The sequence below is a fragment of the Apis cerana genome, linkage group LG4 (assembly GCF_029169275.1).
Source record: "Apis cerana isolate GH-2021 linkage group LG4, AcerK_1.0, whole genome shotgun sequence".
In the NCBI taxonomy this organism is placed as follows: Eukaryota; Metazoa; Arthropoda; class Insecta; order Hymenoptera; family Apidae; genus Apis; species Apis cerana.
In genome coordinates this window covers 10,342,860-10,367,305 of record NC_083855.1, presented here as the reverse complement: position 1 = coordinate 10,367,305, position 24,446 = coordinate 10,342,860, and the positions used below count along the sequence as shown (strand labels likewise).

The 24,446-nt window shown below is 21.7% G+C and overlaps 6 protein-coding genes across 27 annotated transcripts in view; 5 read left to right on the top strand and 1 right to left on the bottom strand.

Moving 5' to 3' along the window:
• Window positions 1-380: 380 nt before the first annotated feature.
• Window positions 381-4,737, top strand: LOC107999805 (WD repeat-containing protein 37). Of its 8 annotated transcripts, none has more exons than XM_062074078.1 (9): window positions 381-748; window positions 1,894-2,068; window positions 2,182-2,454; window positions 2,604-2,729; window positions 2,838-3,089; window positions 3,407-3,626; window positions 3,820-4,107; window positions 4,187-4,433; window positions 4,489-4,737. In XM_062074078.1, exons 2-9 carry the CDS (start codon window positions 2,044-2,046, stop codon window positions 4,606-4,608), a joined length of 1,551 nt encoding a protein of 516 aa, XP_061930062.1. In that variant the 5' UTR covers window positions 381-748; window positions 1,894-2,043; the 3' UTR covers window positions 4,609-4,737. The 8 variants fall into 8 exon arrangements, with proteins under 8 accessions (XP_061930062.1, XP_061930067.1, XP_061930065.1 ...); XM_062074081.1 differs by having other exon boundaries at window positions 707-748; window positions 1,894-2,050; XM_062074079.1 differs by lacking the exon at window positions 381-748 and adding an exon at window positions 1,469-1,765.
• LOC107999807 (protein ARV1) lies at window positions 4,627-24,225 on the bottom strand. 8 transcript variants are annotated; one of them, XM_062074091.1, is made up of 4 exons: window positions 24,148-24,225; window positions 6,188-6,324; window positions 4,915-5,425; window positions 4,627-4,827 (listed from the first exon to the last, which is right to left on the bottom strand). In XM_062074091.1, exons 2-4 carry the CDS (start codon window positions 6,269-6,271, stop codon window positions 4,712-4,714), a joined length of 711 nt encoding a protein of 236 aa, XP_061930075.1. In that variant the 5' UTR covers window positions 6,272-6,324; window positions 24,148-24,225; the 3' UTR covers window positions 4,627-4,711. The 8 variants fall into 8 exon arrangements, with proteins under 8 accessions (XP_061930075.1, XP_061930073.1, XP_016915318.1 ...); XM_062074089.1 differs by having other exon boundaries at window positions 6,188-6,345; window positions 24,148-24,223; XM_017059829.3 differs by lacking the exon at window positions 24,148-24,225 and adding an exon at window positions 8,762-9,502 and having other exon boundaries at window positions 6,188-6,345.
• LOC107999806 (1,5-anhydro-D-fructose reductase-like) lies at window positions 6,659-8,834 on the top strand. Its single transcript, XM_017059828.3, has 4 exons — window positions 6,659-6,794; window positions 7,463-7,630; window positions 7,821-8,174; window positions 8,253-8,834. The coding sequence occupies exons 1-4, from the start codon at window positions 6,669-6,671 to the stop codon at window positions 8,625-8,627; spliced, it is 1,023 nt and encodes a 340-aa protein (XP_016915317.1). The 5' UTR covers window positions 6,659-6,668; the 3' UTR covers window positions 8,628-8,834.
• On the top strand, window positions 9,865-16,341 carry LOC107996141 (contactin). The gene is made up of 8 exons (XM_062074067.1): window positions 9,865-9,978; window positions 11,136-12,002; window positions 12,098-12,476; window positions 12,560-12,662; window positions 12,819-13,291; window positions 13,501-13,779; window positions 13,924-14,373; window positions 14,455-16,341. Exons 2-8 carry the CDS (start codon window positions 11,199-11,201, stop codon window positions 15,639-15,641), a joined length of 3,675 nt encoding a protein of 1,224 aa, XP_061930051.1. The 5' UTR covers window positions 9,865-9,978; window positions 11,136-11,198; the 3' UTR covers window positions 15,642-16,341.
• LOC107996066 (succinate--CoA ligase [GDP-forming] subunit beta, mitochondrial) lies at window positions 16,510-19,795 on the top strand. The gene is made up of 6 exons (XM_017053933.3): window positions 16,510-17,374; window positions 17,595-17,694; window positions 17,790-18,385; window positions 18,603-18,737; window positions 19,080-19,208; window positions 19,422-19,795. The coding sequence occupies exons 1-6, from the start codon at window positions 17,176-17,178 to the stop codon at window positions 19,532-19,534; spliced, it is 1,272 nt and encodes a 423-aa protein (XP_016909422.2). The 5' UTR covers window positions 16,510-17,175; the 3' UTR covers window positions 19,535-19,795.
• LOC107996106 (filamin-A) overlaps window positions 20,139-24,446 on the top strand; it is a 36,612-nt gene continuing 32,304 nt past the window's right edge. For 4 of the 8 annotated variants that reach the window (XM_062074059.1, XM_062074056.1, XM_062074058.1 and 1 more), the window contains exons 1-2: window positions 20,139-20,452; window positions 21,728-21,856. In XM_062074059.1, coding sequence (XP_061930043.1) covers window positions 21,846-21,856 — 11 coding nt within the window. In that variant the 5' untranslated portion in view covers window positions 20,139-20,452; window positions 21,728-21,845. Of the gene's footprint in view, window positions 20,453-21,683; window positions 21,857-24,204; window positions 24,233-24,446 lie in introns of those variants that run through there. The other 4 variants (XM_062074060.1, XM_062074057.1, XM_062074054.1 and 1 more) reach the window with 3 other exon arrangements.

Below are 24,446 nucleotides of genomic sequence, written 5' to 3'. Positions count from 1 at the left end.
ATATATTAAAAATATATTATAAATATATTGAAAAAAATTTTGAAAAAAAAAATAATGAAAATGCGTTCAATTAAGATCCTCTATTTTGTCTGCGATTAATTATGACAAAATTAGATAAGATAAATAATGGAAAAAGGACAGATATAGGATTAAAAAATTAAAGAATTAGCATTATCCGTAAAATATTATAAATTAAATACATAAAGATAATGTAACAATTAAATACAGTGCCATCTATTGAATCCTTTATCTTACTCTATCTTTAAAGAAATGTCTATGACATTTAAGAGATAGCGCTGACAGTAAATTCTTATCCTATGTCTATCCTTCTCACATTATCTCTTTTTCCTACATATGTTTCATTTATGGCATTCTGGTGATAGCATTGATTTCGATATTTTTAAACTATTTCTCTTGTTGCTCTTCAATTATTTATCCTTTTCGTCTATGCATTCATTAGATCTAATTAATCTAATTTCAATATCTGATTAATTTTATTGTCTTTTTATCTGCTCTATTGATTAAAAATTTTAATAGAAACTATTTACATTCTTATATATAATTTTTTGTGTAACATCTTCGAAATGATAAAAGATGTTTTGTCCTTGTACATTTTCTTATCTGTGACTTCGAATACTTCCTTACACATTCTGTTATGCTAATAATAAGTCGGAGCTTTGAAAATCCAAACATGAGATGGCACTGATCTTTGAAATTTTTTTATAGCTGTTTCATTTATCAGCTTAATGTAAGTAAATATTTATTTAAAAATTCATAAAATATAAAGAACAAACATTGCAAAAATTACAATGTTGATAAATATTTATTTGAAAAATAAAAAAAAACTTAAATTTGTACATTAAAACAAGTATATTAAAACAAAATACTTGTAGAAATATTAGAAAAATCATAGAAAAAAAAATTTATTTATATATAAAAAAAAAGAAGACAAATAAGATAAAGATATAAAAATATATTTAAAATATAAATGGAAAATATAAAAATGAAATAGTGTATATAAAATATATTATGAAATTTAAAGATGTAAAATATACAGTATATAAAATATAATATAAAATAAATAATAAATAATATATAAAATATTATTAAATATATATGTGCAACATAAAAACAATATATGTGTGTGTATGTGTGTGTGTGTGTGTATAGAAAAACTATAAAATATTTTATATAATATTATATAAAATACAATATTTATATAATATTATATAATTTTATATAATATTTTCCTATAAATATAAAAATGGACAGATTCCTTGCATAATTTTAATATATACTTGTAATATAAAATTTACATCAATACAAATGACAGCAAATTAACATGTTCTTTATTTCACAATTGAAAAAATTATAATTAAATGAATATAAAAATATTATAAAATATTATAAAATATTGCTAATGTTATTTATGTTTAAAATATTGAAATAAGAAGAAATTCATATTTATCCTTGTACATATTGACCGTATATCATACTTGCATACTTACGATATAATATTCAGAATCAATTCACAACTGAATTTGTTATTTAATTTTATTTTTCATAATGTATAAATTTCATTCCTATTTTCACTAAATTTGTTAGTAAATTTTCAATATTTTAATTTTAACATTATAATTTAGATTATTTTCGACTATAAATATTGACTAATCTTTCAATTGCGAGGTAGTGTTCTATGGTTCTAAGAGAAATTGAGTTGATCATCTGGATATTATAGATATTCATTAGCTGCTTTAATTAAAATGTAAGATAATATTTATCCAATCTTCATTATTTTTAATAAATCAAAAAATTTTTTTGTAGTATGCATATTTACGTATATATTCATGAAACGTTATGTGTTGTAACCCAAATTTAATAATTGAATTTTAGCTAAAATATATTCTTTGTTATTATGTCTTCAAAATAAACAAAATTAAATTAAATTAAATGTGTAGAATATAATTATTGTACAATATATTGTGATATGTGTTTATATAAATATAAATACAAGAAGAAAGAAAATATATATGTATATACTATATGCACAGTGAGTACTTATTAAGTGGTTAGTATATCTGACATTGAAAATTATTCTACTTATAATTTGATTGTGAATAAGTTTTATAAATGTATGATTTTCAAATAAATTCACATCATTGTAAAATTTTAATATTTTAGAGTCAAAAATGCCTGGAGAACCATCTATGAGTGGAAATAAGAGCTCTGGAAAAATTAAACGCATTTCTATTCCAAGAGTACAGAGTAGCACAGATACAGAATTGCAATCACAAAGTGGATCTACTCCATTGCAACCAACTGCACTTCATTATGCAGCATTTCGTACAGATCCTGATGAAAGTGTATTGCCACCAACTTTAAGATGTCGACTTTTTGAATTATTTCAACAAATAGAAAAAGAATTTGAAGTTCTTTACACAGAAAATTTAGGATGTATGAATATTACTTTTTTTATATATTATTTATTATAAAATATTATATTATGTATATATTAAATTCAAATTTGGAGAAAATATTTTTTTTCATTAGGAAAACAACTTTAAATTTATATTATTAATTAAAAATTATATTTATTAATCCAGTACAAGAAAAAATAGATACTCTTAGTGAGAGACTTGAAAGAGAATGTTATGGTTCTGGAGAAAGGAGTTTACCTCTTGGAGATGTTGCAGACTTTCCAGATACAAAAAGTCTTTCCAAACAAAAATGTAAGAATGTTTAATAAAATTAATAAAATATAATAAATAATAATTACTTTAAAAATTTTTCTTAATTTGAACAATTATTAAATTAGATTATTATATTTATGTTTATAGCTATGGCAGGAAACTCAGCACCAAAAACAAAAACAACTTCTAATAAGTTAAAAGCTCAAACTAGTAAAATAGTTTCCAGTTTTAAAACACCAACAATGACTTGTAGTATGCAAAGAGAATATTCTGGACATCGAGATGGTGTTTGGGAAGTTTCTGTTGGAAGATCAGGCCAAATTATTGCTACAGCTTCTGCTGATCACAGTGCTAGAGTCTGGGCTGTTGATAGTGGACGTTGTTTATTACAATATATTGGTTTGTTTTTATTTAAAATTTTTTTATTGTAATATAATTTATTTTAATTTATGTTAAAAAATAATATTCCTTATTATTTGATAAATTAACATTAGAAATATTATTATTACTTTTAAAGTTTTATTATATTTAACATTTTTTAAATTTTATATATATAATCAATTTTAAAAATTTTAATTTTATTTTTATTTATTTTATTAATTTTAATATTACATTTCAATTGATATATTTTTGGAATAAATATGTATTTATTATATGAACTAAATATGTATATAAATATGTATATTATATGAACTAAAATATTTTTCATTTTATAGGTCATTCTGGTTCTGTTAATTCCATACGTTTTCATCCTACCAAAGAGTTAGCACTCACATCAAGTGGAGACAATTCTGCTCATGTATGGCAAGCTGCTGTAGATTGGGATTTACCCAAAAGACAGAATTCATCTGAAGAACTTTCAGGCTTGAGTTCTGATAGAAATCTTAGTGGAGTGATTGTTTTAAATGAAGAGCAAGAAGAACCTCCTACATTGAGGTAAAGATTAAAAGAATAATTTAAATTTTTTTTTATTTTCCAATCAGATTTTTAATTTATTCATTGTATTTTTAATAAATATTTTAAATTGAAATTGATCTTTTTTGGATATAAATAAAATTTATCAAATCGTAACGATTGATAATGAACATATTGAAATAATTTATTTGTGCTGTTTTGTGAAATATTATAGAACTCCAGTACGAGAATTATTAGGTCATACGGGTGTTGTTATGGCCGCAGATTGGTTACCTGATGCAGAACAAGTGGTTACTGCTTCTTGGGATAGAACAGCGAATCTTTACGATGTAGAAACTGGAGAAATTATTCATACATTATGTGGACATGATCAAGAACTTTCTCATGTATCAACTCATCATACACAAAGACTTTGTGTTACTTCAAGCAAAGACAGTACTTTTCGTTTGTGGGATTTTAGAGAATCTATTCATTCAGTTTCTGTTTTTCAAGCACATACCGAGTAAGTAAATTTAATAAATCATAATAAAATAATTATTATAAATAATTAAATGAAATAATTATTATCATTTTAAATGCAGAACTGTAACATCAGCTGTCTTTACACGTGAAGATAAAATTGTTTCTGGTTCGGATGATAGAAGTGTAAAAATATGGGAATTACGAAATATACGAAGTCCTTTAGCTACAATTCGAGGTGATAGTGCTGCTAACCGATTAGCAGTATCAAGCACTGGCATTGTTGCAATTCCACATGATAATCGACAAATTAGATTATTTGATCTTAATGGTCAACGATTAGCTAGATTGCCTAGAACTAGTAGACAGGTAAGTAAAAGTTTAAATTTAGCTATACATATATATCCTATAAAATTGATTTCAGGGACATAGAAGAATGGTCTCATCGGTAGCCTGGGCTGATAGTGGTGTCTGTAATTTGTTCTCTTGTGGTTTCGATAGATTAGTCTTGGGATGGAGTATCATACCTCTTAAAGAATGTTAATATATATGTTATAATATGTACATTATAAATATATTTATTTAATTTAGTTTAACGTAATATTGAAGTAAGATTATAAAATCAAATTAAAATTGAAAATAAATAATTAAACTAATTCTAAAACTTTAAAAATTGTAAAGGAATAGTTAGATATACACTTGTATACTACCATGCCTATTCCCAAGATGATTAAGGATTCCAGTTTTTCATTATTAGTAACCACTGAAATAATACAATATACATTAATATATGTAATATGCTTAAATACAATAACATAAATCATAGATATATGAAAATGAAATTTCTTACCTGAATAAGCTGTGAGTAAACAAAGAATAATATATCCCAATATAAGTAAGTAATGAGGTGTCAGAAAAATATGTCCCCAAGTAATTTCTAATAGCCCTAACAATATTCCAGAACCACCAATTACTAAAGCTTTCATAAGATGTATTACACTACATGTGTTTGCATTATTTGGATAAAAATACCATTTAAATTTGGTCAAAAAAATAACAGTAAAGACAAAACTAATAAGCGCGAAAACGGTACTGAATATTATTAAATAAAGATTACAATTTCGATTAAAATTAGGTTGAAATGTTTTCCAATATTGAACATATTCATTATTATTGTTACACAAAAAAAAATTTCGAAAAGATTCAATAAGCCACAAAATTATTGCTAATTTCCAATAATGTTTTATTTCGCAATTATAAAGCAAATGTCTGTATGCTTGTCTTTTAAGTAATATTAAATCAACTAAAATTATCACTGAATCGTATTCAATATATTTATCAGCCAAGAAACCACATGTTTCCTAAAATAAATAAAAATCAATTACTAATTAGAAGAAGAAAATATTTTTCTGTATAAAAATTATTTTATAAATATTAAATTTATAAAATTTCGGAAATATAAATAAAATACAATGGTCATATAAATTTTACTAATAAAATATTCGTTATTAATATATAAAAAAAATAATTTATAATACAAGAAAATTTATGATACAAGAAAATCTATGCAAATTATTGATAAATCATAGAACATTATGTTTTATTTAAGCAAAAAATAAAATAATTACGAAAAATTAATAATTACGGTAAGTATAATATCTTTATTGATACGAATCAAAGAATAAGAGCAATAAAAATTTTCACACAGTTACTAATTTAAATTAGTATAGTAATTATTATTAATATATTTATCAAACTGCACATCAAAGGACATTCTATTTATATATAGAAATTGAAAAAAACATTAAATCAGATGATAAAAAAAGATATTGGAATTTATAAAAAATTACAAATATATATCAATGAAGCCTTGAAACACCGTAATTTTTACAGATGAGAATAAAGGACTCTATTCATTTTGTTATGTGTTTGAATTTTATAAATAATTAAAGACAATATTTATAAATAATTTTTTATAAATAATTTTTATAAAATTTTTATAAATAATTAAAGACAATATTTCATTAATTTATGACATTTTCTATTGATTTTCGAATGAAAAAAGCGTTAAAATATAATTAATTTAAAAAAGAAATTATAAAAAAGAAATTTGTATAACATACACATTTTAAAAGTTTTAAAACATTTGGAGAGTATCTTCTGTAAAGTTCTTCTATTTCAGCACCACAATTTACACATCGATACATTATTAAATCAATTATATTTCTTTCATATTTTGTTTTTTCTTCAATAAAATTATCTGCAATTAAATATATATAACCTAAAAAATAATATAATTTTGTATATCAAACTAAATAAATATATATATAAATGTTTATTTTTATTTTGCTTACAAATTTTTGATAAAATTTTATGAATTTATATTCGAATAATTATATGAAGAAATGAAAATTAAATTATTATATTAAATATTATTTTGTCCATAAATTAGATAGATTATTTCATTTTTGTTTTCTTTATAAAGAAATATTAGATAAAAGAATATATTAATATATAATTTAGCACGATAGATTGTGATTGATAAATATCCATTTATTTCAAGGATTACATACTTAAAGTGAAAGTGAAATACGCTTTTATAAAATGGGAAATGAATACAATCTTTCAGTTGTCTGGCGAAGTTTATATCGTATAAACGTTATGGAAAAAAATACTATTTTGCTTCCAAATGGAGAGTTAATGCCAATAATTGGTTTTGGCACTTGGCAGGTAAAATTCTTTTATTTTATATCAATTTTTTATATTTATACTTTCAATAATTTTTTAATTTTTTTTTCATTTAAAGAAATGTCATATATTTTTTATAACATATTTTAATGAATTAAAATTAATTATTTTATTCTAACAATAAAATAAAATTTGTTCGAAGTAAATTCAAATTTATTCAAGATAAAGAATGAAAAGAATAATATTGAATATAAAAATTATTTTATAATATTCTATAATTGTATGTATTTATTATATTAATTCTAATACATATATATTTAGAAAAATTTTGTATTCATTTCCGAAACTATGTTATTATTTTAATGAAATAATGTATCAATATTAAATGTTAACATGCATGATTTTGATATGAATTTGATAAAAATAATAAATGATTGTATTTAATTATTATAATAAACTAAAATTATAAAAGTTATGAATTTATTTATATATATATATATTTATTAATTGTAAAAGATTATTAAAAATTATATATAAAAATTTATAAAAGTTATGAATTATATATATATTGAAAATAATAGATAATAAAAAATTATAAAATTTCTTAATACGATTTTAACTTCTTGAAATTAAATAAGTTTTCTTGAAGTTTATTTTTTAAAAAAATTAATTTATTTTCAAAGAAAATAAAAAAATATATTATATTTAAGGCTCAAGAAAAGGAATTGGAAGATGCATTAAACATTGCTTTAGAAGCAGGATATAGACATATTGATACAGCAACGTCATATGAAAATGAAAAAGTAATTGGTGACGTTCTTAAAAATTGGTTTGATTCTAAAAAACTTAAACGATCTGACATATTTATTGTTACGAAGGTAATATTGACGATAATTCATTATATCATATATCCATATTTATAATTTTGTAAATGTTTTAAAATATTTTTATGTGTTTAATAATCATAAGAAATAGATGTGATTTTAATAAATAAATGTTTTACATTGATTTAATAAGATTGATAAAATTAATTGTCAAAAAATTATTTTTTATTTTTTGCACATATAGCTTCCTGCTGTAGGAAATAGAGCAGAAGATGTGGAAAAATGGATTAAAACATCATTACAAAATTTACAATTAGAATATTTAGATCTTTACTTGATTCATGTTCCAATTGGTTTTGAAAAAGTTGGGGATATTTTACATCCTTTTGACGAAAATGGCCAAATTAGACTTGATAATAATACAAATCATGTAGAAATTTGGGCCGAAATGGAGAAACAAGTGAAACATGGCCGCACTAAAGCAATTGGATTATCAAATTTTAATATTTCTCAAATTAAGCGAATTTTAAAAAACACAAAAATGAAAATATCAATGCTGCAGATTGAATTGCACGTTTATTTTCAACAAAAGGAATTGGTAAAATATCTTTTTTTAAATCTTTATTATAGAATTATTTGATAATTTTATTTTATAAAAAAAATAATATTTTTTTAGGTAAAATTTTGCAAGCAGGAAAATATTCCTATAACAGCTTACTCGCCACTTGGATCACGTAGTCTTATTAAATTATTAAATAAAACGGAAGAAATTTCAGATATGTTACAAAACGATGTAGTAATAGAAATAGCAAAAAAATATAAGAAATCATCTGCACAAATTTTATTAAGATATATTGTACAAAATGGAATCGTAGTTATCCCTAAAAGTATAAATCCTCAAAGAATTAAGGAAAATATACAACTTTTTGATTGGGAACTTAATCCGGAAGATATGAAAAAATTATATAATCTCGATCGTGGTGAATCTAGTAGGATTTGTGATTTAAAATTTTTTAAAGGAATTGAAACTCATCCCGAATATCCTTTCTAAATTTATATTATATTATGATATTTAAATAATAATTAAAAATTTATATTATATTATATCATAATATTATGGTTTAATTTGTATGGTTTAATTTTTATGCAATTATGAAATATAAATAACAATAATGATTTACTTACTCGGAAGATGTATTTTAATAGCATTATGTAGAAAAAGGAATAATTTTATATAAATAAATAAATGTCTATTAACTTTGTGTGCTTTAAATTATTTAAAAAATTATAATTTTAGAAATATATCAAAATAATATTACAAATAGGAATGATTAATTTTCACCGCGGAAAGGTTAGAATCGTGAATATATGAATTTGAATACATATTGGCAACGTATTTGTATTAATATTTAATAAATAGCACATAACATGTATGGACTAAAGATATTAAAATCTAGTTAGAAATTTCGTGTTCGATAATAACACTATATGATGTTATTTTATCTCTATCTTAGATCATATATTTTTGCAGACGCAATTTCAAACACTTTGAAGTAAAGATAAAATTATTTATGTGATGCAAAGTAATGTGATATGGTCAAAGTAATAACAGAAATTTTCAAAATAATATATAAATATTTATGTTTAATCAATGTTAAGTCTGAAATTTATATTTTATTTTATGTTAATTTAATTTTTTCTCTATTAATTTTTATTTTATTTTTATAATTTTAAATAGTACTCATGATATATATTTTGAAAATTATAATTTTTATTTTTTTAAAAAAATATAAACAACAAATATTTAGACAAAAATTATTTATTTATAATTATATTATAGATTCTAAAATAATATAATTTTTTAATGTTTATTTCTTATTCCATTATAATTTATTAATAAATTATTCTCTTTAATCGCAAACAATCGCAAATTAATATTTATTAGAAATTCAAAAAGTATTAGTAATTAATGATTCACAAATGACATTTTCCCTTATTCTTGCTTTAGTGTGATTCATAATTCTTTATATATGAGTGCTATCTATAAGTATATAATCTAAGTCTATAATAATAATATATATACACACAAGTTGTATTAAAGTTGTATTCTCAATAAAATGGAATATATATAATATTATAATATCATTTAAACTTTTATATAATAATATATTAATTATATTAAAGTTCATAAAAAAATTAATTTCGTTTTTTATAATTTTTATTTTTCATTTTAAATTATGATAATCGAAAATGTATCTTTTTTTGAAATGTAACTTTTACATCATATATATATTACGTTTAAGATCATATTTAATAATGTGTTGTGTCAACAATAAGGACGCTTCTATAATTGTTAAATAACAATTTATAATGTTTCACATGTAAAAGAAAATTAATTAAAGGTAAAAGATTGTTATTAACAATATAATTTCAAATAATTTTTATCTAAATTTTTTATATTAAATATTAAATTATTTTAAGATTATATTGCCACTCCCTGACACCTCATTTATGTAGTTATTTGAAATATTTCTCTTATATATAAATATATTTTGAAAAGGAAACTTTTTTGATAAATATTTTTTTAATTTTATGTTTTATTGATGAATTTTTATTTTTTAAATATTTTGTTTTATTTATGTATAATTAATAAAATAAAATTTATAATAAAAAATTCAAATAAATTCAATAAAATTCGATTTTAAAAAAAGAATTGAAATTAATTATAAATATTTGTATTTTTTATTAATGTAATATTGGAAAGTTAAAAATATAAATTTGAATAACAAATTAAATTTTTTGAATTTAAGATACATATACGAAATTGCCATTAATTCGTTATTTGACGTTTATTATGTTTATCATTAATTTTTATGAATCCAAATAATATTTTATATTAAATTATATATATCTTATAAAAAATGTATTATACATTAAAATTTTTAATATTGTGAATAATTTTATTATAAAATTATTATATTATATTGTATTATATTATATTATATTTTATTTTATTTTATTATAAAAAAATTATTTATTTTTATATATATATTTATAATATTATATATTTTATAAAAAATTTATTTATTTTTATTAATCCAATCAAAAAGTTATATACAATTATATTAAAAAATAAAAAATAGTTTTTAAAATTTTTATAAATGCATAATAATTTATTTTTATTTTATTTGAACTTTAAATTATAATTATATAGATTAATAATATTTTAATTTTATAATGAAAGATTGATTTATTTCTAGAAAATTTTTATAACAATTATTTTTACATCATTATATTATACATTCTATATAAAACACAATTATTTATTTAAATTTAAAAAAAAATTGATAATAAATTAATGAAAACTTTATATTATATTATATTAAATATTAAATATATTAAATATCAAATAAATTTAATCAAATAAAAATATAAAAATCAAAATAATATATTAATGATAAATTTAAAAAAATTTTTAATATTTAAAAAAAGATAAAAATTATAATTTATACATAAATTATTTGATAAAAATAATTAAATTAATAATATTTTATTTCAGATTATAACTAATTTGAATAAACTTAATAATTTTCTACTTATATTAAAATAATAATAACTAATAATGGATTGTGTACCAAAGATTTTAATATATATTTATATTTTGTCATATAACACATTTGCACAAAATATCTTGTATGAAGAGCTATATCAACATTGTCCACAACATTGGATAAAATTTCAAGAATCATGTTATCGTTTTATAAAAAGTCCTATTAAGGAAAGACAAGATGCTAAAAGAAATTGTGAAGCCTATCAAAGTGATCTTATTACAATTAATTCTTTGGAAGAACATGGGTTCATATTATATCAATTATTATGGCAAGATCCACAACATCGTAAATGGTATACTGGTGTAAAATATCAAAATGGAAATTGGATAAATGAAGGTGATAATACTCAATTAGTAAATATGGATAATGCATTTTTACCTGAACCACTTGATTCATTTGATAAAGATTATTTAATATACTCTTATAATAATAATTTACAACGTTGGGGATTAGAAAAAGTAACTGGTAAAGAAAAACTATTATATATTTGTGAAGCACCAATTTCTAATTTATATAACTTAATAGATGATGATCGTACTTATCAATATGGTATTGAAATTGATAATCCTAATGAAATACCCAGAGGACCATATTTTATTAAGCAACCTACAGATAAAGTATTTGATATGTCAACAAGAAAAATAAGTAATGATGTTTCATTGAGCTGTTTAGCAGGTGGTTATCCTACACCAACATATGAATGGTTTAAAGAAGATTATGAAAATGATAAATTGATTGCAACAAAAATAGATCCATTAAATAATGTTAGATATACAATTAGTGGTGGTACTTTAATTATTTATGAACCTGATCAAGTAAGTATTTTAAATTTTAATAATTTAAATTTTATAAAACTTATGTGAAATTAAAGAAAATTTATTTAATTATAATATAAATTAATTATTTTTAGACAGAAGATAGAGGTTCATATCATTGTAAAGCAACAAATAAATTTGGTACAATTATATCTGAAAGTGTAGAATTGTCTTTTGGATATATTTTAGAATTTAATTTAAAGCGTTCAGAAGAACGTGGAGATCAAAATTGGGGTAAAGCTGTATATTGTGATCCACCACAACATTATCCTGGAGTAAAATATTACTGGGCACGTGATTATTTTCCTAATTTTGTGGAAGAAGATAAACGTGTCTTTGTTTCCAATGATGGTGCACTTTATTTTTCTGCATTGGAAATGATTGATCGTGGCAATTATTCTTGTAATGTTCAAAGTGTTGCTTCTGATACTGGTCGTAATGGACCATTTTTTCCTTTAAGAGTTGATCCACATTGTAATTATCTTTTTCTTCTTTTGTGTATAAATTATTCTTCAATCTTTGCATCAATTGTATTTAATATTTTTTTTATGTTTTAGCTTCCTTTCAGCAATTAAAATTCCCTAATAATTTTCCAAAAGCATTTCCAGAAGCTCCAATTGCAGAAGAGGAAGTTAGACTTGAATGCATTGCATTTGGATAGTAAGTTCAATTTTTTTTTAAATTTGATTTATGATTAATAATTTTATAGATATATGTATAAAAATTTATATCAAAATTAATTCTCAAATAATATATGATTTTATTATATATTATTTACATATATATATATATTATACATTTTTTAATTTAATATAGTCCTGTTCCATCATATAATTGGACAAGAAGAGGCGCACCATTACCACGTGGAGCTTACACAACTAGTTATAATCGAGTATTAATAATTCCTAAAATACATGTTGATGATCAAGGAGAATATATTTGTAGAGTTTATAACGATAGATTATCAATTGAAAATTCTGTAACGCTAACTATACAGGCAGCTCCGAATTTTACAATTCCATTAGTAGATAAACACATGGATAATAGAGGAGAGTTAACTTGGACTTGTGAAGCATTTGGAATACCAGATGTAACTTATAGTTGGTTTAGAAATGGTGAAATATTAAACATGGAAACGCTTTATTCTGAAGATAAAGATCGATATTCTATACAAGACAATGTTTTAAGTATAAAAAATTTGGATCCAGAACGAGACCAAGCAATGTATCAATGTCGTGCAAAAAATCAATTAAAAACAAGATATTCATCTGCACAACTTCGAATTTTATGTAATTATTTAAATATTTAATAAAATTAAAATTATTAATATTAAATAATTATTTAAATATTAGTTTAATATAAGTACAGTAATATAAGTACATTAATATGAATTTCGAAAAATGTTAAAAAATAAATATACTAAAAAATTTATTAACACACATACACACATATATATACATTTTTATAAATGATTTTAATATTGTTTTTTAAATAACAGCATTAAAACCATCTTTTAAAAAAAGACCTATGGAACCTGAAACTTATGCAGCAGAAAAAGGTAATATTACAATTATTTGCAATCCTGAAGCTGCACCTAGACCGAAATTTGTTTGGAAAAAAGATGGAAATGTGATTGGTTCTGGCGGTAGACGAAAAATTTTAGAAACTGGTAATCTTATAATCAGTCCTGTATCAAGAGATGATGAAGGCACATATATTTGCACTGCAACTAATCAGTATGGAAATGATGAAACTCGAGGACGGCTAATAGTATTACGTAAGCCAACATATTTTACTTTGTATCATTATCATTTTATAATACTTAAATATTATATTACTTATAATATTAAATATTATAATACTTATACATATATATATATTTATATTTAAGATATTTTAATCAAATTTATTTTAATCAAAGGTGGTCCACAATTTATGGAAAAATTACCACAACAAATTACTACAGCGGTTACGCAAAATCAAACATTACGTTGTACGGGAGAAATAGATGAAATGCTAGATGTAGCTTATATTTGGAAACATAATGGTTTACGTATTCGAGATGAAGATTTAATAAATAATCCTAGGCTGAATATTAATGGAGAAGAACTTAATATAATAAATGCTACATTTGCAGAAGCAGGAGAATATGAATGTATAATTAAAAGTGCAGTAAGTGAAATTTCTAGTAAAACAATAGTTACAATAGAAGGACCACCAGGACCACCTGGTGGTGTACAAGTTAAAAATATTGTAAAAACTTCTACAACTTTACGTTGGACTGATGGTGCTTTCAATGGAAAACCTATTACTATGTATAGCATAAGCGCGAGAACAAATTGGAATCATACATGGTTTATTATCATAGAAAGTATGTATAATATAATTATTTATAATTTTTAATTTTATAAATCTTTTTTAATAAAAATTATTTATATAAATATTATTTCAGACATAACTGCTATTGAAGTAGATAGATATAATGGTAGAAAGGAGGCTTATTTGGAGAATGTTTTAAATCCTTATACTACATATGAGTTTCGAGTATCTGCTTTTAATGAATTAGGATATAGCTTACCATCATCACCTTCTCCACAATATAGTACTTCACCAGATAAACCAATGAAAGTTCCATTTAATATAGGTGGAGGAGGAGGAAAAATTGGTGATCTTACAATAACATGGAATCCTTTACCACCATCTGAACAAAATGGTCCTGGAATCTATTATAAAGTTTTTTGGCGCCGAAAATATCACGAGACTGAATTTCAATCATTATCTTTAAAGAATTATGGTAATGTTGGAAGAAGTGTTGTTCCAATACAACAACAATATTATTATACAGAATATGAAGTTAAAGTTCAAGCAGTTAATGCATTAGGTTCTGGACCAATTTCTAATGCAGTTACAATATTTAGTGCTGAAGATATGCCTCAAGTAGCTCCTCAACAAGTTGTTGCACAAAGTTATAATAGCACTAGTTTGAAAGTTAGTTGGAAACCAATTGAAGAGACGCGTGAAAAAATACGAGGCAAATTGATAGGTCATAGAATAAAATATTGGAAAGAAAATAATAGAGAAGAAAATGCAGTATATTATTTATCTCGAACAAGAAGACCTTGGGCTCTTGTAGTTGGTTTACAACCTGATACTTATTATTATGTTAAAGTAATGGCTTATAATTCTGCTGGAGAAGGCCCTGAAAGTGAAAGATATTTAGAAAGAACTTATCGTAAGGCACCACAGAAACCACCATCTTCTGTTAATGTATATGGAGTAAATCCTTCAACAGTTCGAGTTGTTTGGCGTTATGTACAACCAAGTTTAGAAGAAGAACCATTAATAGGTTATAAAATACGTGTTTGGGAGTTAGATCAAGATATGAGTACTGCAAATGATACTATTATACCAGGTGGCTCAAAATTAGAAGCTGATATTACGAATCTTAGTCCTGGAAAAGCATACCATTTACGCGTACTTGCATTTAGTAAAGGAGGAGATGGACGTATGTCAAGTCCAACTCATACATTCCAAATGGGTGATGCAGCTGCTTTTAGAAGTAGTGCTGCTAATAAGATTTTGAATGCTGCTTTAGGCATATCATTGTTACTATTATTAAAAATTTATGAATATATATAATATGACTATACTTTTTATACAATGCACTAAATAATTATTAACAGATTAAAAATATATATAATTATATTAAATATTTTTATGAAAATCTAAATAAATTAGTACGCGATTATTAATTTATCAAATAATATTTAAAGTGAATTATAATGCTATTATTGATTAAATTTTTTTGCAATGAAATCTAATTGTCAGTAATATAATAATATAATAAGTAATAAATAATATTAACAATTGCAACATTTCTAAAAGAATATAACACAATATTAAAGTTACAATTGATTATTGTGAAATTAAATATTGTTCAATACAATATTTTATATTAAATAAGTAAATAATAATTATTAATTATGATATTGGTATGATAATAATATGAATGAATGTAAAATATCAATTTTTTAAATTTTTATATTTTTTATAAGAATAGAAAAATATTTTCTAATTATAATTCATTTGAAAATATTAAGAAATTTAATATTTAAATATAACATAAATTTTTATATAGATTAATTTTATAAATTAATTAGAAATTAAAACAAAAGATTTTTGTAATATTAAACATTTTTATATAAGAAATATCTATCCGTCCATAAATATCCAAATAATGAAATGTAAATAATAATTATCATATATAATATTTTTTAATGTTATATTCTTGTGTAGACAATAATAAAAAGCTTAATTTTCAATACTTTATATATAAAAATTTGTTTAAATTTGTTATTCAATTATATAAAAAAAAAATAAGTTTATGTAATTATGTCTTTATTGATATAAGAATGTCTAGTTTGTGAGAACAAACAAATGGATAACTTTTTATATTCATATATTAATAATAAATATCTTGTATATGTTTTTTTTACAAGAAAAAATGATTTATTTTTCTTTTATCAAATTTCCTATAATTGAAAGAATATATATTGTACATAAAAAATATATTTTATAGTTAAAATATAGTATAGTTTTATATAGTTAAAGTATAAAACAATACACATACAATAAAAATAAAATTTGAAAAAAAAAATTATTAAAAATATAAAGTTATTAATTAAAAAAATTGATTTTTCATTATTAAATTATTATATATTAGAAAATGATAAAAAATTTACAAATGTACAAATATAATTTAAATATAATATTAAATTAAAATATAATTTAAATTATATATGAAATTAGTTTAATTATTATATATAAAATCAGTATTATTGCAAATAATAACTTATTATTATGTTTATATTTTTATAGTACTTTCATACATATATAGTTACATAAATTTAGTTTAGTGTAGAGGTTACGAGAGATAATTAGTTATACTACGTTAAGATAATGTAGTTTAAATTCATATAGTATAATTCTAGAAACAGATGATTATTTTAGAAGTACAAATGATAATTTACTATGTGAAAAATATATGTATTCTATAGAGATAAATCTTATCTTAAATTAATGCCAATGTGTGTGAGTTGTGAATAATTTTCAGAATTTAACAGAAAAATATTTTTCATTGTTATTTTGTAAAGTTTTACTTTTAAAATTAAATATGTTGCGATTTGTAAGCCGAAAATTACGTTCAACTCAAGTGTTTAATAAAACTTTAAAATTGAATACTAAACAAACAAGAAATTTAAATTTACTTGAATACCAGAGCAAAGAACTTTTAAGAGATTGTGGAGTTTCTGTACAAAATTTTGCTATTGTAGATGATTTAAATAAAGCAAATTCTGCTTTACAAAATTTACGTTAGTATATTTTTTAATTTTTTGCATTTAATTAATTTATCATTTATTTAATATTAATAAATTATAAGAAATATAAAGTTGATTGTTTTATAGTATGTTTTTTTTATTTTAAAGTTTTTAAAATTTCATTATTATTTTATATTGTGTAATGTATATATGTATATTAATTTGAACATTTATTTTGTAAAAATTATTGTATTAATTTTTTTTATTTTTATAGATGCAAATGAATATGTTATAAAAGCTCAAGTATTAGCTGGTGGTCGTGGAAAAGGATGGTTTGATAATGGTTTCAAAGGAGGTGTACATCTTACAAAGGAGTAAGTATAGATATTATAATATCTAACATAACAATATGTTTTTTATATATATATATATATAATATTATGTTTTAATGTTAAATATTTCTTTATAGTCGTAAAGCTGTTATAGATGTTGTGAAAAATATGTTAGGTCATCGTCTTTTTACAAAACAGACTTCAGAAGATGGTATATTAGTACAAAAAATTATGATAGCAGAGTCTGTAAATATTGCACGTGAAACATATATTTGTATTCTTATGGATAGACAATATAATGGTCCTGTATTAATAGCTTCACCAGCAGGTGGTATGGATATTGAAACAGTTGCTGAAAAAAATCCAGAATTAATAAAAACAATACCTCTTGATATATATTATGGAATTGATGATGAAATCGCTAAAGATGTTAGCATATTTCTTGGTTTTATGGATCCAACAGTACAACAGAAGGCAATATATGAATTAAAAAATTTGTGGAAACTATTTGTAGATATTGATGCCTTACAAGTTGAAATTAATCCATTGGTTGAAACTACAGATAACCAAGTTATAGCAGTAGATGCAAAAATATCATTTGATGATAATGCTCAATTTAGACAACAAGATTTATTTGCTTTAGAGGATAATGATACAAAAGATCCTAGAGAAGCAGATGCATTGAGGTTCAATTTGAATTATATTGGTATGGATGGCAATATAGGATGTTTAGGTATGTTTATATATATATATATATATATATATATATATATATATGTATTTGTAATATAATGTTAATAATACTTATAATAATATAATAATAAAATTAATATAATATAACTTTTTGATAATTTTATATTAATTTATAATTTTTAAAAAGTTATATAAAGTATAATGAACAAAAAGTTATTGTTGACTTTAACTAATATAGAATTCAAAATTATATTTAGTCAATGGTGCTGGTTTAGCTATGGCTACTATGGATATAATTAAATTGAATGGTGGATCACCAGCAAATTTTTTGGATGTGGGTGGAAGTGTTAAAGAGGATCAAGTTTATCAAGCATTTAGAATTCTTAGTGAAGGTATGTACTCTAATAAAAATTGAGATTGTTTTTCTTAATATATTTATTCTTTATATTATTCAATATTTTTCTTTCAATATAAAGATAAGTTAAAAATATAGAATACAATTTTTTTATTTTTTAAAAATTTATTAAATTTCAATTGCTAATTTTTTTATTTTCCCTGTTATTATTATGTATATTGTAACAAAATGTTTAAACAAATTTTATAAAAAAATTGATAAAACTATATAGATTTATTAATAATACTATTAAATATTTTAAGGAAATAATATTTAATTAAGGAAATAATATACATTTTTTTGTAAAAATAATTTTGAATATTTTGTTTGATATCTCTAGATCCAAAAGTAAAAGTTATTCTTGTAAATGTATTTGGAGGTATTGTAAATTGTGCTACAATAGCAAAAGGGATTATTGCAGCATCTCATAATTTACAACTCAAAATTCCACTTGTCATTAGACTAGAAGGTAATTATTTTTTTGTTATTTATTTTATAATTTTGTTATGTTTTTTAATAATTATATAGAATATTATTTATTTATTTATTTTATATATTTTTTGTTATTTTTTTATAATTTAAAAATTAAATATTATTCATTATCATCATCATCATCATTATTATTATTATTATTATTATTATTATGTAATTTAATAACAATTCCTTTGTTGTTTCAAAATAGGTACTAACGTTACAGAAGCAAAGAAACTTCTTGCAGAGAGTAATTTATCAATTATAACAGCTAATGATTTAGATGAAGCTGCAAAAAAAGCAGTTACTTTTGTGAAAACATAAGTTTATCAAGTTTCTTCTGAATTGAATTTTTTAAGACTGAGAAACTTTGATTTAAAAATATTTATAGATGATATTAAAATATTTCAAAGATTAATTTTTTTTTATTTCGTTTTAATATTGTTTATTTTAGTTTATTATTTATAGATTATTTGTTAATTATCTTTTGGTTGTATCTTTTTTTATATGCTTGCAAAGTGGTAATCCATATATGAAATTCATTGTATGAATGATTTAATTAAATATTTTGTTAATATTAGTAAACATTATTTTTTCCTTATTATTATATTCCATTCTTTCTATTACGTTTTCATAAATAAATAGTGATATAGATATTATTAATTGTATGTTTTTTTTATATTTTAAATAAACAAATGGAATATCTTTATACATTATAAATACTTAAGGAATAAGATATGGATAACAGAAATGAAATTAGAAAGAAAAGGGATAATAACAGAAACAGATAGATCAGTATATGTGTGTGTTATATATATATACACATACAGAGAAAGAGAGAGAGAGAGAGTTTGCTCGTTAGAGTGGGAGGGTTGAAGACGAGGGGATAGCTATTCTCGGAGTTCGTTCGGTATATTTTCCCTCTCTTCCAAATTCGGCGGCGGTAAAACGTCAGTAAACCTTTCTAAATCGCATTGAACAGTACAAAGTATTTCTTCTCTTTCTTATATCATTTGAATTTGAATTGTTTTGTATGCTTAAGGTGTATCAAAAGTATGAAAGTGTAAATCACATTTGAAAAAGGATTGTTAGTGTGAATATATATATTTATATATACGTATACTTTACTGATAATTCCATTTTATTCTATATATAAAGTAGTGTGTAAAATATTTGTATAGCAATGTTTATCGCTTAAAAAAATATAATCAACGGATTCTTTACTTTATATATACAGGGCGGGTTAGTATAATAATTATAATCGATTGGAATTTGATTTTATATAAAGAAATAAGAAAAATTTGATTTTTTCGTTCGAGACTTCATTTTTGAGAAAATCAATTTTGAAAATCGATAAATGATAAAAAATGCGAATGACTGACAAGTAATTTGTTATAATTTCATGATTTTTAACATTGAATGATATGATTTAAATTAATAGAAAAATGTTTTCAAAATATTTTTTTAATTTAAAAAATATTTTTTTTATTAATATAATTTATTTATTTTTTTTTTATCGTACTATAACTATTGTTGATATGTTGACATTTTCAATAATATTTTTTAAAAGTTTCTATTTATCAGCAATTCTATAATTTCTCAATCTGATGATATCTATTATCAATCTATATCATTTGAAATTCTTATCTATTTATTTTAAATGATATTAATTTACTTGTAAATTGAATAATTATACGAAATGATATTTATGTCTCATCGGTTTAACAATTGAGAATTAACATGTCATCAATGTATAAAATGATTTTTAAATCGATTGATAAATAGTAAGACAATAGATATTGAAAAGTAAAATTCATAAATGATTGATTCAATTTAAATTACGAAGTGAAATCAAATAATATAATATAAATTTTACTTTTCTTATTTTTCTATTATATTTTTTTTTCTCCATTTGTTGTGTTTGACAGTTAAATTTAATATAATATGTAATATAACAATATTTTTTAATGATAAAATTTCTTTTGCAAGATTAGACCTTGAAAAAAAGCACATACATGTATCTATTCTAAAAATACTTTGGCTCTAATGCACATCGTAATTTAAAATATAGAATTGATTAATTTCCTATTATGTACATTTATATAGAATTATTTATGTATATTCATATAATTATTTAATATAATCTATTTGATTTATCAATATATATATATATATTTGATTACATTGATTCTCATTATAAATATTTTACCATTAAAGTTATATTTATTGCCGAAATAAAAATTCAACTATAATGACTACATATATATTTAATTCTTTATGAGTTTTATTCTATGCAATATTTGTTCTGATTTTTTGCTAATTACTATTTTGAATATATGTATTATCCAAATCTTAATTGATAAAACTTAATTTGATAAATAATTTATTCATATCCTTTTCATTCATAATTGTATTTCTGCTTATCAATCTTTGTTTCTTCTATTTTCACGATTCCATTTTTTTCTCGATTTAGGTAAAATATTTTTTCACCTGTCTTAAAATATATTACAATTATAGTGATAGTGAATCAGATAGTGACGTGGTTAACACCGATCAAGTGTCTTACGTGTACATCAAAGAATTGATTCATCTGGATTTTATTTGGATTCTGGTTTTCGAGGCATTCAGAATAAAAATGTTACAAACGTAAGTTTTTATAATTTTATAGCGAGATAGATTTCATTTTATAAATTCTCTTAATTTTTTTATATCCTAAATATCCTAAGTATCCTAAGTATCCCAAAATTTTGATATTGGAGTTGTGTAAAAATATTCGAAATAAATACAAATTTTTGTTGAATCTCAAAATTTATTATATATTATAATGAATAAATTTTCTGTTTTCAAAATGTTACAAAAAACTACTTTGTCCATCATAAATTTGTTTCGAACAACAAGACGATTGTCATATTTATATAAACAATTCCGTCATTAACGATGAGTCAGAGTTACAACTTGCATAGGGTCACTTGTCAGACATAGAAACGCGAGAGTTAAATATGGATCAAGCGTAAGCGTTTTGTCTTTGCTGATAAATATTGTGAATATTGCATGATTGATGCCGTCTAATCTCTTTCTTTTTTTTTCAAGGATCGTGTAATAATGATAACCTATTAGACAATGATTATTTATTTACATTTGATTTTAACTTAATACTTGATTATAATCCATGATTTGATTTTGATAGGGATCTTCTGTGTAAAGATTTTTTAATAATTTTCCATTGTTCTTTCATTGCTCTCTCAATGTAATATTTTCTGAAAAGAAATTCTGATTATTCCATAAAGAGATTGAAATAATTCAGGGAAAAATTATATATACTGGTTGGGTAGAAAATTCTTAAGATTTATAACGCAATATTGTTAAAGCATACAAACGATAATGATTGATTAAATATATTCCTTGTTTGTTTTGTTAAATTATACAAATCTTATAAAATCTTATAAAATCTAAAATCATGAGTAATTATTTACATTATGTATTTATATTTTATATTTTTAGGATATTTCTTCTACTCATTCTTGGAATCAAAATTTTTTAATAAAAGGATTAGAAAAGAGTGGAATAATAATAATTTTTTGCAATATCATATGCAATAGGATTTCGGAAGATGTTCAGTTGCCAGATTTCGAAACTTTCTACGTTATTATTTCTATCATTATAGAATTAGTTGCAGCACGCGGTTGCTTGTCACAATGAAATATGTATTGAGTGGAATGAGTCAACCAAAAATGAGAAAATGAGATGTTTGTCTATATATTTTCTTCTTTTATCTCTTTATTAAATTCTCTTTTATCTTTACTTTCAATACTTTCAGCAATTTCTTTTTTCAAAAGTTCAAATAAAATTAATTACGCATGCTATTCATTAATTACGAATTTTAAAAATTTTATAAGTTCATATCATGTCATTATTGCAACAAATATGCGATATGTATACATCCATATATAAAACAATAAATCTATATTTCATAATTTTCATATCTAATGCTTTCAATAATTTCTATGTAATAAATAGATTTAATTTTAAATGAATCGTATGTATTATGTAATTCGTTCTTTTTATAGTGATAAAAAAAGTAAAGTGTAAGTAAGTAAGTGTAAGTAATAAATTAGTAATTTTCGAGAGCAAAAAGAAAATTGTTAAAATCAATTTTGCAATTGAAAATAATTTATCAACAATTTATTTTGAACGATCAACTTATTTGTAAGTTGGAAAGGAACGTAAGATTCGTGGCTAAAACTGGAATCTTTTCGGAAAAGGAAGAAGAAGGTGACTATTCCATGAAAGGAATCCATGCTGCGATTCTTACTATATCGGATGTTATTCATTGCCTACGTAATATCAAGTATTCTTTTTAAAATTATTACTCAGTTATATGACATGTGTGCAGATATATTTGTATACACATATATCAAATCATTTAACAATCCCTTTTGTTTGAGTGCATGATTTGTTAATAATTATAAACATGGGTAATATCGTGATTTGCTTTTTCTTTCATTCACCTCTCATTGATCATTTTATTAATAAAACATTGAAAAGAAATCATCGATATATCATTATATTATCAACTTTTTATTCTTTCTTTAATTAAATTTATTTCGTATTAAACAACAATAATATCTTATTTTCTCGAATAGAAATTGATAATTAATTTTATCTTGAAAAATTTTTAAAAACAAAATATCAAAATGACAAGAAATCAATTATGATTTTATCTATGTTTAAAAATGTCTACAAGTATAATTATTAGAAGATAAAAATATATATGTATATAATGTACTATATCTGATAATGAAAATCATTTATTCTGAAAGGAATATCACGTAGAAAAAAATTTTTATTCGTATCTTCAATTTATTTTTCCAAACAGGAAAATTAGTATTAAAAATATTTCTCTGTCGTTTCAAGTAATAAGCAAAAATACCGCTTACAAAAGTCGCGTAGTTGCAAGAAAAATCATAACACGGTGTTCGATAGTTTCTTCACTGTTGCATCGCCTAGCATTTTTGCCGACATGTATCACCATGCACACTGAAATACAATATATATATATATATTTGACCACAAAATTACCCGATCACGTCACAAATATCCATACGCTTTATATTAAATTATATTAAAAAAAAAACGAGAATATTCGATATAAATGCAATATAAATATCCGATATAAATATTTATTATTTTATTCTTCAATTGAACATTCTATTAATTTGAAAATAAAATGTAATTA

Bases quoted from the DNA above. Each gene is read 5' to 3' on its own strand.
- LOC107999805 (XM_062074078.1), top strand. From the start codon at position 2,044: ATGCACAGTGAGTACTTATTAAGTG. The intron at 2,455-2,603 runs GTATGAATATTA...TTATTAATCCAG, and splicing joins TTACACAGAAAATTTAGGAT to TACAAGAAAAAATAGATACT. The intron at 3,627-3,819 runs GTAAAGATTAAA...GAAATATTATAG, and splicing joins GAAGAACCTCCTACATTGAG to AACTCCAGTACGAGAATTAT.
- LOC107999807 (XM_062074091.1), bottom strand. From the start codon at position 6,271: ATGTATCGATGTGTAAATTGTGGTGCTGAAATAGAAGAACTTTACAGA. The intron at 5,426-6,187 runs GTATGTTATACA...TATTTATTTTAG, and splicing joins TTTTAAAACTTTTAAAATGT to GAAACATGTGGTTTCTTGGC. The intron at 4,828-4,914 runs GTAAGAAATTTC...GTATTATTTCAG, and splicing joins TTTACTCACAGCTTATTCAG to TGGTTACTAATAATGAAAAA.
- LOC107999806 (XM_017059828.3), top strand. From the start codon at position 6,669: ATGGGAAATGAATACAATCTTTCAGTTGTCTGGCGAAGTTTATATCGT. The intron at 6,795-7,462 runs GTAAAATTCTTT...ATTATATTTAAG, and splicing joins TTGGTTTTGGCACTTGGCAG to GCTCAAGAAAAGGAATTGGA. The intron at 8,175-8,252 runs GTAAAATATCTT...ATATTTTTTTAG, and splicing joins ATTTTCAACAAAAGGAATTG to GTAAAATTTTGCAAGCAGGA.
- LOC107996141 (XM_062074067.1), top strand. From the start codon at position 11,199: ATGGATTGTGTACCAAAGATTTTAATATATATTTATATTTTGTCATAT. The intron at 13,292-13,500 runs GTAATTATTTAA...TTTAAATAACAG, and splicing joins TGCACAACTTCGAATTTTAT to CATTAAAACCATCTTTTAAA. The intron at 13,780-13,923 runs GTAAGCCAACAT...TTTTAATCAAAG, and splicing joins AGGACGGCTAATAGTATTAC to GTGGTCCACAATTTATGGAA.
- LOC107996066 (XM_017053933.3), top strand. From the start codon at position 17,176: ATGTTGCGATTTGTAAGCCGAAAATTACGTTCAACTCAAGTGTTTAAT. The intron at 17,695-17,789 runs GTAAGTATAGAT...ATTTCTTTATAG, and splicing joins GGTGTACATCTTACAAAGGA to TCGTAAAGCTGTTATAGATG. The intron at 19,209-19,421 runs GTAATTATTTTT...GTTTCAAAATAG, and splicing joins ACTTGTCATTAGACTAGAAG to GTACTAACGTTACAGAAGCA.